General features: G+C 46.6%; 1 protein-coding gene across 1 annotated transcript in view; it reads left to right on the top strand.

Moving 5' to 3' along the window:
• Positions 1 to 9,085, top strand: part of HCN4 (hyperpolarization activated cyclic nucleotide gated potassium channel 4) — a 55,915-nt gene extending 46,830 nt beyond the window's left edge. Inside the window, exons 5-8 of the mRNA XM_060689464.2 lie at positions 1,872 to 2,018; positions 3,694 to 3,934; positions 5,379 to 5,543; positions 7,402 to 9,085. Of these exons, the coding sequence (XP_060545447.2) occupies positions 1,872 to 2,018; positions 3,694 to 3,934; positions 5,379 to 5,543; positions 7,402 to 8,963 (2,115 nt within the window). The 3' untranslated portion in view covers positions 8,964 to 9,085. The remainder of the gene's footprint in view (positions 1 to 1,871; positions 2,019 to 3,693; positions 3,935 to 5,378; positions 5,544 to 7,401) is intronic.
• The last annotated feature ends 6,955 nt before the right edge of the window (positions 9,086 to 16,040 follow it).

Here is a 16,040-nt window from a genome sequence, read left to right as displayed (position 1 = left end):
CTCCTCTCCTCTTCAGCCCTATTCCTATTCCTATTCTATTCTATTCTATTATTCTATTCTATTCTATTCTATTCTATTCTATTCTATTCTATTCTATTCTATTCTATTCTATTCTATTCTATTCTATTCTATTCTATTCTTTCTATTTCTATTTCAAATTCTCTTCTATTCTAAATTCTCTTCTCTTTTCTTTCTTTCCCTCCCTCCCTCCCTTTCTTCTTCTTTTCTCTCTCCTTTTCCTTCCTTCTCTCCCTTCTCCACTGCTTCTCTTTCTCTTCTCTTTATTTCCTTCCTTCCCTCCCTTTCTTCTTCTCTTCTCTTCTCCTTCCTTCCTTCTCTTTTCTCCATGCCATTCCTTCTCTTCTCTTCTCTTTCTTTCCCTCTCTCCCTCCCTCCCTCCCTTTCTTCTTCTTTTCTCTATCCTTCCTTCCTTCTCTCTCTTCCTTCTCCACTGATTCTCTTTCTCTTCTCTTTATTTCCTTCCTTCCCTCCCTCCCTTTCTTCTTCTCTTCTCCTTCCTTCCTTCTCTCTTCTCCACGCCATTCCTTCTCTTCTCTTCTCTTCTCTTCTCTTCTCTTCTCTTCTCTTCTCTTCTCTTCTCTTCTCTTCTCTTCTCTTCTCCTCTCCTCTCCTCTCCTCTCCTCTCCTCTCCTCTCCTCTTCTCTTAGCACGGCTTTTCGGTGGATCCTGTTGGATTACATGAAGGTTGATAGATTAGGCATATAAATGTATCCTTCAAACACGTCCTCCCAACATCTCAAAGAAATAGATTTCTCCAAGGGGTTTACTGGGAGCGATACAGTTCCTCGGCTTACGATCCCAATTGGGAGCAGAATACCCACTGTTAAGCCAATGGGTTGTTAAGTGGATCTTACAATTTTTTCTGCCAGGGTGGTTAGGAGAAACACACTGCGGTTGTTAGGCGAATCGTGTGGTCCTTAAGTGAATCTGGCTTCCCTCGTTGATGATGCTTGTTTGAAGTCCGTAGGGACGCTCACAAAGGGTGACCACATGACCGTGGGATGCTGCAACCGTTGGAAATATACCGTATTTTTCAGAGTATAAGACGCACCTTTTTCTCCCCTAAAAGGGGGTGAAAATTTAGATGCGTCTTATATACCGAATGTAGCCCCACCCACCCACTGCCCCCCCTCACCTTTGGCCTCTGCCTCCCAGCAGTTTACCTCCTTGCAGCAAGCAGCACGAAGAAACGGCTCCTTTCAGCTTCAGCACAGCCTAATTAGCACAAGTTGATTGGATCGGCCTCCCGACTCTCAGCTGATTTGCTCTCAGCTGTTTTGCGCAGGGCTCTGCTGCTTGGTGCAAGGAGGTAAATTGCTGGGAGCAGATTTTTTTTCTTTCCTTGTGCTAATCAAGCGATGCTGAAAACGAAAATGAAAGTAAAGCAGGCTCTTTGCTGTAACAAGGCAAAATTGCTCAGAGGCAGAGGCAGATTTCTTTTTCTTCTTTTCCTCACCAAAAAAGGTAGGTGCGTCTTATACTCCGAAAAATGTTGGTTGCCAACGTACCAATCCTTTTAAATGATTTTAAATTTGTATGTTTTTTAAATTCTTGGCCAAATTGAGATATTTCCTTTTAATCTGTTCTTAATGTTTATATTATGTGTTTTTATCTGGCTGTACACCGCCCTGAGTTCCCAGGAAGAAGGGCGGTATATAAATTTGAAGTAAAATAAAAAATAAAAATAAAAAAATAAACCACTGGAATTTTCTTCTAAGGGTGAGAAGAAAAGGAGGTTGGTGATGATCTCTAGCCATGTCCATTTTTGATTCTGGAATGGAGATATAAATAGCATGCATTAAAGTTAGGTCAAAACCCGTCTTGACGGATCCTGTTTTCTCCCCACACAGTACAAGCAAGTCGAACAATACATGTCTTTCCACAAACTTCCAGCTGAGATGCGCCAAAGAATCCATGACTACTATGAACATCGGTACCAGGGCAAAATGTTTGATGAGGAGAGCATCCTGGGAGAACTAAGTGAGCCCCTGAAAGAGGTGAGCAGTATAAAGATGAAGGAAACACACGTCAAAGGTATCTTTGTAGCTCAGGGTTGAATTGTGGGCTCCTGGATGCTCTCTGAGCTTGGTGATTTTCTTGAAGACGTTTCATGACCCAAATAGATAACATCATCAGTGCTAGAAGGGAACGGGGTTTGTGGAGTGGAAGAGGAGGAAGACTGTGGGCTCCTTGGTGCTTTCTGAGCTTGGTGGTTTTCTCACAGACGTTTCTGATGATGATGTTATCTCTGAGGACTCTGGGCGGCTTACACCAAAGACAGTATACTAAATAGCATATTGCCCCCAACAATCTGGGTCCTCATTTTACCCACCTCGGAAGGATGGAAGGCTGAGTCAACCTTGAGTCGGTGAGATTTGATCCGCTGATCTGCTGAACTAGCAGTCAGCTGAAGTAGCTGCAGTACTGCACCCTAACCACTGCGCCACCTCGGCGTTGGGGACAGATTCGTAAATATGATCCAAATTATATATAGAGATCAAGCGGCAAAGGTGATGGTAAATGGTGAAATGACAGGGAAAATAAATATCAGGAAAGGGACAAGACAAGGATGCCCTTTGTCTCCATTACTATTTATATTGACATTAGAGGTTTTAAATAGAAAAGTGAGACAGGAAAAGGAAATGAAAGGAATGAAAATCAAACAGTAGAGCTGCTTCACATATGAGAAGAACAGATCAATCAACATATACATAAATTGTGTTCATGTTGATTAATCTACTGAATGATGAAGCATGGATCTACAGTACATGCTAGAGCAGTGTTCTTGTTGTGACTCCGACCCCCAAGCACGTCTTATCGGAGGGAGAAGACTCCGAAGGTGAGGGAGAGGAGTTGGCCAGGCCTCCCTCTCCAGGACCCTCCTCTCTGGCAATGCCTCAGGTGTCTCCCGAAGGAGAAGAGATTGGCCAGGAGCCAGGTATCTCCGAACAGTCGCAGTTGGACAGTGATGGAGATAAGTCTTGGCTGGATCCGCGCCAGCATCAGAGAGACAAGTGCACGCAGCAGAAAAGGAGGCGTGCCAGAGATTAAGCTGAGTCACTGGACCACACCCCACAGGGGATAAAAGGGGGTGTGGTGGCCATTCAGGCTCTGTGACGGACAAAACTAAACAACTAGCGAGTCGCATTGTATCTCTGAAACTACGTTATCTACCTGCCTTGGATTTAATACGGACTGGACTTGACAATTCTGTGGCTTTGTGTATTTGTTTTGGTTTATCTGATAGAGGAGGAACACCTCCCTCTGTGAGTAAGGTTCTTGGCAAGCAGCTACTGGGTTGCTGCCAATCCTGTTATCGAAGGAATTTATTGTCTGCAAGTTTTATTTAACTCCTGGCTGACTGTTTGTGTGCGTGTGTGAGACGGGGACAGAACAGTTCTCAACCTGTGGGTCGGGACCCCTTTGGGGGTCGAATGATCCTTTCACAGGGGTCGCCTAAGACCATCGGAAAACACATATTTTCAATGGTCTTAGGAATAATTTTATGGCTGGGGGGTCACCACAACATGAGGAACTGTATTAAAGGGTCGCGGCATTAGGAAGGTTGAGAACCACTGTGCTAGAGGGAGAAGAGGTCCAGGAGCCCTTATTTAGACATTCAGCTAAAATCCCCCGTATCTCACAGGATGTTTCTGCTTCTGTTGGGACTAGGAGATCATCAACTTTAACTGCAGGAAACTGGTGGCTTCCATGCCTCTATTCGCCAACGCCGACCCCAATTTCGTAACCTCCATGCTGACCAAGTTGCGTTTTGAGGTCTTCCAGCCAGGGGACTACATCATCCGAGAGGGCACCATCGGAAAGAAGATGTACTTCATCCAACATGGGTTGGTGAGTGTGCTCACCAAAGGCAACAAGGAGACCAAACTGGCCGATGGTTCCTACTTTGGAGGTACAGGAACGCATTTCCCTCTCTCGGTTATATAGCAAAAACAAAGATCCCAAAAGTGGTCGATCCTTTTGTGTAGAGTTGAATTATCTGGTCTTCATGTTTGATTGAATAATGGAATGACTGAGTGACAGAGTTGGAAAGGACCTTGGTCTTCTCTTCTTGTCTAGCCCCCTACTCAAGCAGGATTTATTTATTTATTTTATTTATTTTATTTATTTAACTTATATGCCGCCCTATCTCCAACGGACTCAGGGCGGCTCACAACAATAAAATCCACAATAACCACAGTACAAAGTTAAAATACCTAATTAAGCCAGACAAAAGTTAAAAACCCATATAAAACCCCATCAGTCCAGGCCATTGCCGTTGTCCAAGCTCTTCTTATAAAAATCTCCATGGATGGAGCACCCAGAACTTCTGGAGGCAAGTCGTTCCACCGGTTAATTGTTCTCACTGTCAGGAATTTTCTCCTTAGTTCTAGGTTGCTTCTCTCCAGTGGTGAAATCCATATTTTTTTTTACTACCGGTTCTGTGGGCGTGGCTTGGTGGGCGTGGCGTGGCTTGGTGGGCGTGGCAGGGGAAGGATACTGCAAAATCTCCATTCCCACCCCACACTGGGGTGAGCCAGAGGTGGTGGTATTTGCCAGTTCTGCAAACTACTCAAAATTTCCGCTTCCGGTTCTCCAGAACCTGTCAGAACCTGCTGGATTTCACCCCTGCTTCTCTCCTTGATTAGTTTCCATCCATTGTTTCTTGTCCTGTCTTGAGGTGCTTTGGAGAATAGCTTGACTCCCTCATCTTTGGGGCAGCCCTTGAGATATTGGAAGACTGCTATCATGTCACCCCTGGTCCTTCTTTTCGTTAAACTAGATGTACCCAATCCCAGTAACCGTTCTTCATGTGTTTAGTCTCCAGTCCCCTAAATCATCTTTGTTGCTCTCTTCTCTGCACCCTTACTAGATCTTTTTCTTTTTTTCTTTTTCTTTTTCTTTTAAAAAGCACCTTTATGACAACCATGTCTTGGATGACTGAGAATCTTCATAGACATTTAGATTAATATCTATTTATGCATAAGTAAAAAGATAGGTCTCCCACAGATACAAGGTGAGAGGCCATGCCTTCAGATGTGGTGGGTGCTTCATCACTGGAGGTTTTTTAAGAAGAGACTGGACAATCCCTTGCCTGAAATGGTGTAGGATCTCCTGCTTCAGCAGTGGGCTGGACTAGATGACCTCCAAAGTCCCTTCCAGCTCTATCCTGAACTTTCAATGAAGTTTTCAGTGCTTAGTCGTTTGATTGAATCTCTGATTTGTATGCTCCTAGCCTCTAAATGTACCAAGCTACTACGTACTACTATGACTACTACTAGATTACTCGCCGTTGCCCCTGAAAAGCCGATTGTCCATGCTACAAAGCAGATGTCAAGGTATTTCTTTTCTTCTAGAAATTTGCCTGCTGACTCGTGGTCGGCGCACAGCCAGCGTGAGAGCTGACACGTACTGCCGTCTCTACTCACTTTCGGTGGACAATTTCAACGAAGTATTAGAGGAATATCCCATGATGAGGAGGGCCTTCGAAACAGTGGCACTGGATAGGTTGGACCGCATTGGTAGGTACACAGAGAGAGAGAGAGAGAGAGAGATCTGGTATTCAGAAGATACTGGACTGACTACGGGAGGGTCACTTCTGGTATTGCTCCAAATGCTTCCCTGGCCTCCATTCTTCATTTCTTCTTCAGCACAGATCAGGTTAGGAGAGCATTAATGTGGCATCTTGGAGCATGTGAGATGCAGAGAGGGACGTGGGTCCTGGGAAGAGTATGAAGAAAAATTCTGCTGATTATGGCTGAAGGACCATCTTATTTCCACCCAAATGTTCCCAGGAAGTTCATCAGCAGGACTCAGGGGCTCTACTTTTCTTCTGAGGACCTCCAATAATTATAATCAATGATTTTTTTTTTTTAATTTTGATTTATATGCTGCCCTTCTCCGAAGACTCAGGACGGCTTACAATGTGCTCAGCAATAGCCTTCATCCTTTTGTATATTTATACAAAGTCAGCTTATTGCCCCCACAACTGGGTCCTCATTTCACCTACCTTAGAAAGGATGGAAGGCTGAGTCAACCTTGAGCCTTGGCGAGATTCGAACCCTGCAGTAATTGCAGGCAGCTGGTCTTAATAACCAGCTTAATAACAGGGTGCCTTAAACCCCTGTACTACCAAGGCTCTTAATATTGACAGGGTTTCAAGTAACATACCCGTAGCAAACGAAACCCTGAGGCAGGCAAATTCCTCAAAGGACGGGTTTATTGGATATGTCATCTTGGCACAGGCTGGTGAAAACAGACTCTGAATATTCCCGTGGTTTTCACCTAATTAAAAGTTTGTCACTTTCTCAAAACAATCAGTCACATTGTCCAGTCAGGATACTGTCCAGTCGCTAAGGTGACTCCAGTCCCCTCCTTCCGAGCACCTGCAGGAATGTCCTTGATTCCCAAGAGAAAATTAATTAATTAATTAATCTATCTATCTATCTATCTATCTATCTATCTATCTATTTATTTATTTATTTATTGAGTTACCCACCGACTCCGGATGGCGCCTGATCTCCGCTCCTTCCGTCGAGGCGTAAAGACTTGGCTATGTCAACAAATGGGCTGAGTTCTGATTCTGGGGTTTTATTACTTATTATTTTGGTTTTAATTGGTTTTAATTAGATTCTTCATTTATCATTGTATGTTTTTAGCTTGTGTTCGCCGCCCTGAGTCCTTTGGGAGAAGGGCGGCATATAAATATGTGTTAAATAAATAAATAAAATAACTTCTTTCTTTCTTTCTTTCTTTCTTTCTTTCTTTCTTTCTTTCTTTCTTTCTTTCTTTCTTTCTTTCTTTCTCCAATTGATATGCTGCCCTTCTCCGTAGACTCAGGGCGGCTTGCAATGCATTATAGCAATAGCCTGCATACTTTTTTTGTATATACCTGCTTATTAGGGCTTGCGGCCTCCCGTAAGCGGTATTGTTCTATACAAAGCTGGCTTATTGCCCCCCACAATCTGGGTCCTCAATTTACCTACCTCGAAAGGATGGAAGGCTGAGTCAACCTTGAGCCTGGGGAGATTCGAACTTGCACTAATTGCTAGCACTTAACAGCACTTAGTCCGCTGCACCACCAAGGCTCTTTTGACTACAACTCCCCAACTATCTCTATTCCCCCTCCCTATTCCTCGCCTCCGGTGTGTCAACACTAAAGTCTCAAGCTGGCTTCAGTCAGGCCAGCTTCAGGGTTGATAGATATATCGTAACCTGTAAACCTGTGGCTTTTGAACCCCTATTTTGATTTCCAATGGAAATGAATCTTCTGCAGAAGAGGAAGCTTGACTGAGATGGGGGAGAAGAGCCACCCCTGGTGTCTTAACTGGTTGGTGGTTCCTCAGGACAGCTCCTCACTGTCCTCCTTCTTCCTTTCAGGTAAGAAGAACTCCATCCTTCTCCATAAGGTCCAACATGACCTCAACTCCGGTGTCTTCAACTACCAGGAGAACGAGATCATCCAACAAATTGTGCAGCATGACCGAGAAATGGCCCACTGCGCCCACAACATCCAAGCGGCAACGGCGGCGGCAGCCTCGACTCCCACACCTGTAATTTGGACCCCGCTGATCCAGGCTCCACTGCAGGCCGCCGCCGCCACCACTTCGGTAGCAATAGCGCTGACTCACCACCCACGCCTTCCCACAGCCATTTTCCGTCCTCCGGTCTCCGTTCTGGGTTCTCTGGGGCAGGCGCAAAGCCAGACTCCGAGGCGCTTGAGGAGGCTCCATTCCTTGGTGTCTTCTGCCGGACCTTCCATTGTGGGTTCCCCATCAAGCACGCCATCCCAACAGCACACGCCAGGGATGGAGACCCTCTCCTCCTCCTCCTTTCAGATCCAGCAGTTGGCTGGGTTTACTGCATCAGCCACCCTGGGTCCGTTGCACCGGTCCTTGGCCAGCTCTCCATCCGTTGGGTCGACGCAGCAAAATCTGGGCAGCCCAACATCTACCGGACTGGAGCAGCTGTGTCCTGGGCCGCTGGATTTGACAGAAGGGGCCGCTCGGCAGCAGGCTTCAGACACCAGCTTTGGCCCATTCCAGAAGGCTCCTCCAAGGTCGCCCCCCACCACCGCCCCCACCTCATTCCCTCAACTCTCTTCAAATTCCCCCATTAGTCCTTGCAGCCGCTTGCAACCTACGGGCAGGCCCCACTCCACGGGGCAGCTGTTGCAGCTCTCAGGAACTGGAGGGACCAACCACTTCCAGTTGCCCCCTTCATCCAGTTCTCCCTCCTCTGGCTTACGCCAGCTGTCCCAGGCCTCGGGAGGCCCCCCTCCTGCCTCCGGCCCCACCCAGCCAAGTGCATTAGGCTCTTCCGCCGAGCCGGCCACTGTTGCTCAGTTGCACCAGGAACGATCCTCCTTCGCTTCCCTGTCTCCCCCAAAGCCCGGTCCTGTACCCCCACCCTTGTACCCCCTACCATCAGGCCTTAGCCCTCCCAGTCAAAGCCTGCCCCCCAGGACTTTCCAGCGCAGCCCGTCAGGGACGCTGGGTTCTCAAGGCTCTTTGCTCCTGTCTCAGACCTCCAGCCCACCTTCCCAGGTGCTCCCACCCCGGAGTCGGCCACTGGTTTTGCCAGGACGATTAACCCAGGACCTCAAGTTGATCTCCGCCTCCCAACCGACTCTTCCCCACGAAGCAGCGCAGACTTCGAGCCCGCATTCCTCCTCCCGGGAGTCCGTTTCTAGCTTCTCTTCGTTCTCCGGAGGAGGAGGAGGCAACGTCAGTGACATCGGGGGTGGCCCCAGACCTCTGGGGAAGCCATATAGTTCGGGGCCAGGACGGGTCACGCTACCACGCCAGACATCCTCAGGTTCTCTGCCCCAACCTCCAGCATTTGCCATCTCCTCCTCTATGCCCTCTGCCGAAAGGAAAGGATCTCTAAAGCTGAGTGGGGAACAAGAGCCCACTCGCTCAAAACTGCCTTCCAACTTGTGAGATACTCCTTCTCCCCCCTACCTTTCTGCCCCGGCCCCCTTTCCTCCCATTTCCCAGAGCCCCCTTTGTTTTCATTTTCTGCTTTTCAGGTCCCAGCAAACATTGATGCGCCTCGGTTTCCCTCCTTCGATTTCTTTGAGTTTAATAACGAGATCAAAATAAGAACAAGGGCGATACACACACACACACACACACACACACACACACAAGATAACCAGGTATTCTTAGAGCTATAGATTTTCAGTCACTTTCTTTTATAGAATATTTTACTACATGGAGCAAGAGGTTGGAAAAGAGGCACGGGATCGATGCAGAGTGATAACGGGGCACTCCTGATGCCTTTCACTTCCAGCTAACACTTCAGCTTTCCAATGGAGAAATTCCACCCTGAGATTGGCATTCAAGGGTCTTTTCTCAGTAGGGGCACCCCTCCCCCTTTTCCTCGTTACAATCTGGAGTATTTCAGCTTTCGGGGTTGTACCCACTCAGGTTCTCATCTAAGGAAGCTTCCGATGGAGATTCTCCATCATCCAGGTCATGGTTGTCCTAAAGGCACTATTTTTTCAAGAGGCAATTAATTATTATTATTATTATTTGATTTATATGCCGCCCTTCTCTGGAGACTCAGGGCGGCTTACAGTGCGTTAAGCAATAGCCTTCATACTTCGTATATTTATACAAAGTCAGCTTATTGCCCCCACAAACTGGGTCCTCCTCAGAATTGGACCTCCTGGTTTTTCTTTTGAAGATGTTTCGCTTCTCATCAGGGGTGAAATGTAAAATGTGTTACTACCGGTTCTGTGGGCGTGGCTTTGTGTGTGTGGGGGGGGTTTAATGTGACTGGGTGGGCGTGGCCAGCTTTTTTTTTTTTTAACTTTTCAAAGCATTTTTTTCTAATGCTTTGAAAAGCCTCTGCCGATCAGGCAACTCAGCGGGGATCGTCAGAGAGGTTTTTTTAAAAAATGCTTTTGAAAAGCCTCTCTGCCGATTAAGCAACTCAGCTGGGATCGTCAGAGACTTTTCAAAGCATTTTTTTAATCTTCGGCCAAGAGGTTGCAGAAAAAAATGCTTTGAAAAGCCTCTGAGGATCCCAGCTGAGTCGCACGATCATCAGAGGCTTTTTGTTTTTACTTTTAAAAGCATTTTTTCGTCGGAAGAAGTTGCAGAAAAAATGCTTTTAAAAGTAAAAAAAAGCCTCTGATGATCGTGCGACTCAGCTGAGCATGGTGGGGGGGCGCAGGGATTTTTGCTACCGGTTCTCCGAACCACCCGCCGCCATCGCTACCGGATTGGGCGATCTGGTCCAAACCGGGAGCATTTCACCCCTGCTTCTCATCCAAAAAGCTTCTTCAACTCTGACCGGATGGTGGGGAATGGAAGCATTTCTTCAGGGGGACACAGACAAACCTCCAAGCGGCCTCCACGACTCTCTAAAAAGGATGCAAATGACCAGCTATCTGCAAAGGAATATAAATCCTTCCATTCCCCACCATCCAGTCAGAGCTGAAGAAGCTTCTTGGAGGAGAAGCGAAACGTCTTCAAAAGAAAAAAAACAGAAAGTCCAGTCTCCTCTTGGGAACAAAAAGCACCTTTGGGACTTCAGATGAGATCTTGATACAAAATAAAGACGAGAAGACCAAAGGGGATTTTCTGTCAATCTCTTCTTTAAAACTTCCAGTGGTGTGGACAAAATAACAGGACGACAGAGTCGGAAGGGACCTTGAAGGTCTTCTAGTCCAACCCTCTACCCATTTCAGACAATCCTTGTTCCCTTGAGGGACGTGAAGTTGATTCAACCAAACCTTGAAGCAGTGGTGGAAATTAAAATACCTCCAGGTTCCTAGCAAAAATGTCACAATTTAGTGGGAAGATCGGAAGTCCTGATCTAGATTTCAACGCTCCCCCAACATTAAAGGTGCAGAGATATGGTACTTTCTGATTCCTCTGGAGACCATCTATTGTTCTCTTCTGCAATGCAAGCGATAGCTGAAAAACGAGCATAATCCTTCTATCTTCCTGCATTTTTGCTGGAAAAGGACACTTTTTCCCTTTTCCCCCCAACGTCAAAATCCAAGGGAAAAAAATCAGCACGTTAAGCGGCTCCAAACATTCAGAGCTTCCAACGTTTGGAGACAAGGGAAGTCCATTAAAAACTGGAAGGGGGTTTAAATACAGGTGGTCCTTGACTTACGACCGTTGGTTTTAGCAATTGTTCAAAGTTACAACAGCCCTGAGAAAGCCATTGACGACCAATCCTTGCAGCGTCCCCTGGGGTCATGTGATCAAAATCCAAGCTCTTGGCAACCAGCAATGTATTTACAACCGGTTGTAGGATCGTATGAGTGCCAATTACGGCCTTGCCCATGGGCGACTGACAAGCAAAGTCAAGGAGGGAAGCCGGGTTTGCTTAATGACCATGTGATTCACTTAACAACTGCAGGGGTTTGCTTAAGCATGGCAAAAAGGTCATAAATCAGGTGCGATTCGCTTAACAGCCGGGGCAAGAAAGATGGAGGCAAAACTCACTTAACTCACATCTCACTTAATGACAGAAATGTTGGGCTCAGCTGTGGTTGTAAGTTGTACATGTCTAAGGGAGTTGATCAGCTGCTCTTCCTCCGTGACTAAAGAAAATCCAAAAGCTAGAAAAGCAATTTGTAAGAAGCTGGGCGAGATACACCACGGCTCCTTTCCGCCATTACTAAGGAATCATCACTGCATCGTGAAATAACACCGTGAGACTCACACGCATACCGAAACCAGAGGTGGGCTTCAGCAGGTTCTGGAGAACCGGTAGAGGAAATTTTGAGTAGTTCAGAGAACCGGTAAATACCACCTCTGACTGGCCCCGCCCCCATCTACTCTCTGCCTCCCGAGTCCCAGCTGATCGGGAGGAAATGGGGATTTTGCAATAACCTTCCCCTGGAGCAGGGTGAGAATGGAGATTTTATAGTATCCTTCCCCTGCCACGCCCACCAAGCCACGCCACGCCCAGAAGAACATGTAGTAAAAAAAAAAATTGAATCCCACCACTAACCGAAACCCTTTGAAAAGCTGAGACCTGAAAGTCATTTTTATTATTTCCAGGTTGTGTGAGTCCTACCTTAGGCCGTTTCTTTTTTTATTAAACCAGACACTTGAACGGGTCCTATGATGTGAGCAATAACACACGCGTTCCTTCAAAGCCTGAACTAAGTTATGAGTTCCCTGCGAGACCTACCTGAGATGGAGTTTGGCTACCTCTTCCCAAGGGAGTCGGGAGCCTAAGATAGTGACCCAAGATAGATAAAACCAGGGTTTCTTAACCTTGGCGACGTTAAGATGGGTGGACAATTCAACTCCCACAATTCCCCAGCCAGCATGGGGGTTGAAGCCCACCCATCTTAACGTCGCCGAGGTTGAAAAACTTTGGATAAACCAAGCAAGTAGGCAGCTAGCTTTTATCCAAGGTGTGATTTCATCACTTTGTATCATCAATCCATGTCTATCCCTTTTTTCTCCCCCCTTCCCCTTCTTTTGCCTTTCCTGTCCTTTCCCCATGATGCTGGGAATCTGGCTATCTCCTTTAAGGAGAAGAAAAAGAAGAAGAAGAAAAAGAGCCATTGTCACTTGGAAGTCCTGCGCTTCTAACTCCCGAGTTATTCTGAGTTTTCTGCCGCTGCAGAGAGCAGGAGTCAGGAATTCAAGGATCCCTCACAAGGGTTGCCAAGATCCATACGGGGACAATAGCACTGATTCTTTCGGCAACCCTGGGCTTTCTCTAAATATTTTGCTCCATTTTATACCAAAATAGTATCGGGAGGGTGTCTCTCTCTCTCTTTCTCTTTCTCTCTCTCTCTCTCTCTCTCTTTTTTTTTTTGCACAAAAGAGAAAAAGAAAAAAAAAATTTCCTTCAAAGATGAGCAAGAAATCGACTCTTTAATATGTGCCTCTTAATCTTCGAATGTTTGCCCCGAGAATATAGCTAGCTTCTCCTGCTTCAAATGCTTTTGCTAGGTGGGAACTGAAATGTAAATTAAGCTTTGGTCTTCCTTCAAGGTTTAAGAGTATTCTAGGGAGAGGGAGGTCTTTTTTTTTCTAATAAAAATGTGAATGAAAGAGCTACAGGAGTGTGAGTGTGTGTGTCCGTGCACAGATATATACATTCAGTGTGGCAGCTACTAAGATTGTCGGACGAGAGGTACAAAAACAGCCAGGGGAAGGATCAGGGGTGAAATGCTCCGAATTCTGCTACCAGTTCGCTTCGCTACCAGTTCACTTTGTGCGCGCCAAACACATATGCACATGCGCAGTGTGCACCAAATGTGTGCTTTGCGTGCATGCGCACTGCAGGTGCTACCGCGCAGAGCTGAAAAAGGAGGATTAAGAAGCCTTTTCTGAGTCTTCAAAGATAAGTAGAACAGCTGTGCCGCACGATTTAGATTTGCTAGAAAACAGGACTTCCTGCTTTCTAGCGAATATAAATCGTGCGGCACAGCTGATCGTCAGAAATACCAGTTCGCCTGAACTGGTAGCATTTTTTTTACTACCAGTTCGGGCGAACCGGTCCGAACTGGTAACATTTTACCCCTGGAAGGGATTGAAGCCTGGGGAAACGGACCCCTCATCAGTCATTTCTTCAGAATTTCACACAACCACACCCTTATGGAATGGGAAGGGACCAACTCTCCATCCCTTGCTGGAAAATCACAAGAGGTGCTTGTTCAGTCTCTTCCCAGGGATGGAAAACTCAACTCCGTAGAATGGATAGGATTTGTGCACACTTCTTGGTAATATTTCTATCCCTGTAAACAGCTGATCTTCAGGATTACAATTTCTCAATTATACCCTTGGAAGGGACCAACTCACCACCCCCGTGCCGGCAAGCCATGAACTCTTGTTGAATCTCTTTCTGGAGACCTCCAAGGATGGAGAACCCATGGATTCCACACTTCTTCTTCTTCTTGTGCCATATCCGTCATCGGACGTTGGCGATCGTGTTGGCGATCCTACTTTTATCAGCAGCCGCACGAAAAAAGTGCTGCTGAGTTTTGCCCAAACCAGTCCCTTAGATTTTGATGCCATGATGTTCTTCTTCTGCCTTGGACCTTCGTTTGCCTTCTATCTTTCCTTGGAGGATTAAGTGAAGGATGCTGTATTTTTCCAGGTGTCACATCACAGGTCCAAAATATTCTAACTTTTGCTTTTTTTTATGGTTTTGATCAGCGGTGGGTTTCACAAATTCTTACCACCGGTTCACCATGCGTGCGCCTTCCATGCATGTACCCGGCCTTCCGTGCATACACTTTGCTCGCACGCGTACCTTCCACGCATGCGCCCAGCCTCGAAAATGTAGCTAAATGGGACAGCATTACCTTGGGGCGGGTGGGCTGATGGCACCTGCAGTTGCCGCTACCAGTTCACACGAACTGGTATGAACCGGCTGAATATCACCTCTGGTTTTGATGATTTCCCTTGGCTTTCCCAGGCAGCTTATTCCACACAAAGACTCCTCAACTCTTAGATAGCTTGATTTCCCAGAGATTCTCTTTCCCACGTTCTGTTTGGTAACTGTGATGACCCGGGGGTGTGACACCAAGGCAACACAGCCAGAGAACCGATATGAGTCCCTTTATTATCACCAACTGTGCCCCCAATATCCCTCCGGCCTGGAGAGAGCTCTTCCAGCCACCTGTAATAGTCTTTGGCTGGCAATGCTTCCGTCCCAAATGTTGTAAGCCGAAAACTTTCAACTAAAAATCCAACAAGGCAAGACAAGGTAATTAATCCGGCAGGGCAAGCAAAATAGGGAATTCCAGAAGTAAAGTAGCACGGCAGTAAATCAAACCAGTTGGGAGGATGCCAGGAACTGAGATAAGCACCAGATGAACTCAGTGTTTGTTCCCAACAACCAGCCCTCCCGTTTGCCTCTCCTTTAAACTCCATCCCCAGGTGTGCCTTGTAAAGAGGATCGGGTCCCTTTCCTCCCTCGTAAGCCATGCGGCCCACGTTGCTCTCTTCTCCGTTCCTCCCTGCCCTGCCTAGGATGAGGAGGGGGTGGGCCTTGGTCTTCATCTGAACTCCCTCTCCCTTGTTCTACCTCTCCCCTGCTCTGCCTAGCCTGACTTTGTCCTTCCCCAGTTTCTTCCACAGCCAACAGAGCCATTCTCTCACTCTCTGTCAGGCGTTCCTCATCCCCTTCGGATTCAGACTCCGACAGGGGCATAACAGTAACCTATCCTTCCTAAACAGCTTTTGATTTACTGAGTTACATTGCTCCGCAGCGGATGGAGACTGCAGATGGATTCTCTGCCTGAGTAGGAACACGTAGACCAGGAGTTTTCCTTCTTTCTAATGATGCTTCTCTCTAATGCTCTCATTGGGAAAAGGGCTCTCTTTTTTTCCTCACTGGTTTCGTCCTGTCATTCTCCAATTTAGCTTTTTTTGGGGGTGGGGGCATTTCCACAAGCGAGCAGCGCTGCTGTTGCGGCGTCTCCCTCTGCACAAAGCAAGCAGGGATTTCCCCGAAGTGCCCTTTTGTTTCTGTCTCCTTGGCATGACGGATGCCACTTCAAAGTGGAGCCGCAGCCCGGGAGCTGCCGTAGCTCCATGGCAACGGTAAGAGGTGATAAGCAGGCCAGGTTTCTGCAGCCGATTCAGGCGCCGAGGCATTAAATTGTCCAAAGGATTCATGAGCACGTTGAAAGGGAAAAAAAAAAAGTGTTTGCATGGCCTATTCTTTTTTTAAAAAAAGGAAAGTTATTTTTAAGAACTCACAGTCCAGGAAGAGAGGAGAAAGCAAGATAAGAATAAAATAAAGAAGGCAAAGGAGGTGTTAATATGGTAGGAAATCCAGAATGAAAAATTAAGTTTTTCAGGAGCAGGCGGCCTTCGCTATGCATCTTTGAATTCTAGGATAGGTTTTCTTCATTTCTAATGGATGTGCAGGCAAAATAGGAACCTTGGTTATATTGTCCCTTTAAACCCACCCAAAAGGTAAAATCCAAATCCAAAAAGTTTTGGAGAATGGCACCATAGAAATAAGAGTAGGCACGTAGCAGAATAAGAGTTGGAAGGGACCTTGGAGGTCTTCTAGTC

The sequence above is a fragment of the Pantherophis guttatus genome, chromosome 13 (genome assembly GCF_059756535.1).
Source record: "Pantherophis guttatus breed Tessera chromosome 13, ASM5975653v1, whole genome shotgun sequence".
Taxonomy (NCBI): Eukaryota; Metazoa; Chordata; class Lepidosauria; order Squamata; family Colubridae; genus Pantherophis; species Pantherophis guttatus.
Note: the sequence above shows the minus strand (reverse complement) of the source record. Positions and strands in the feature narration are given on the sequence as shown.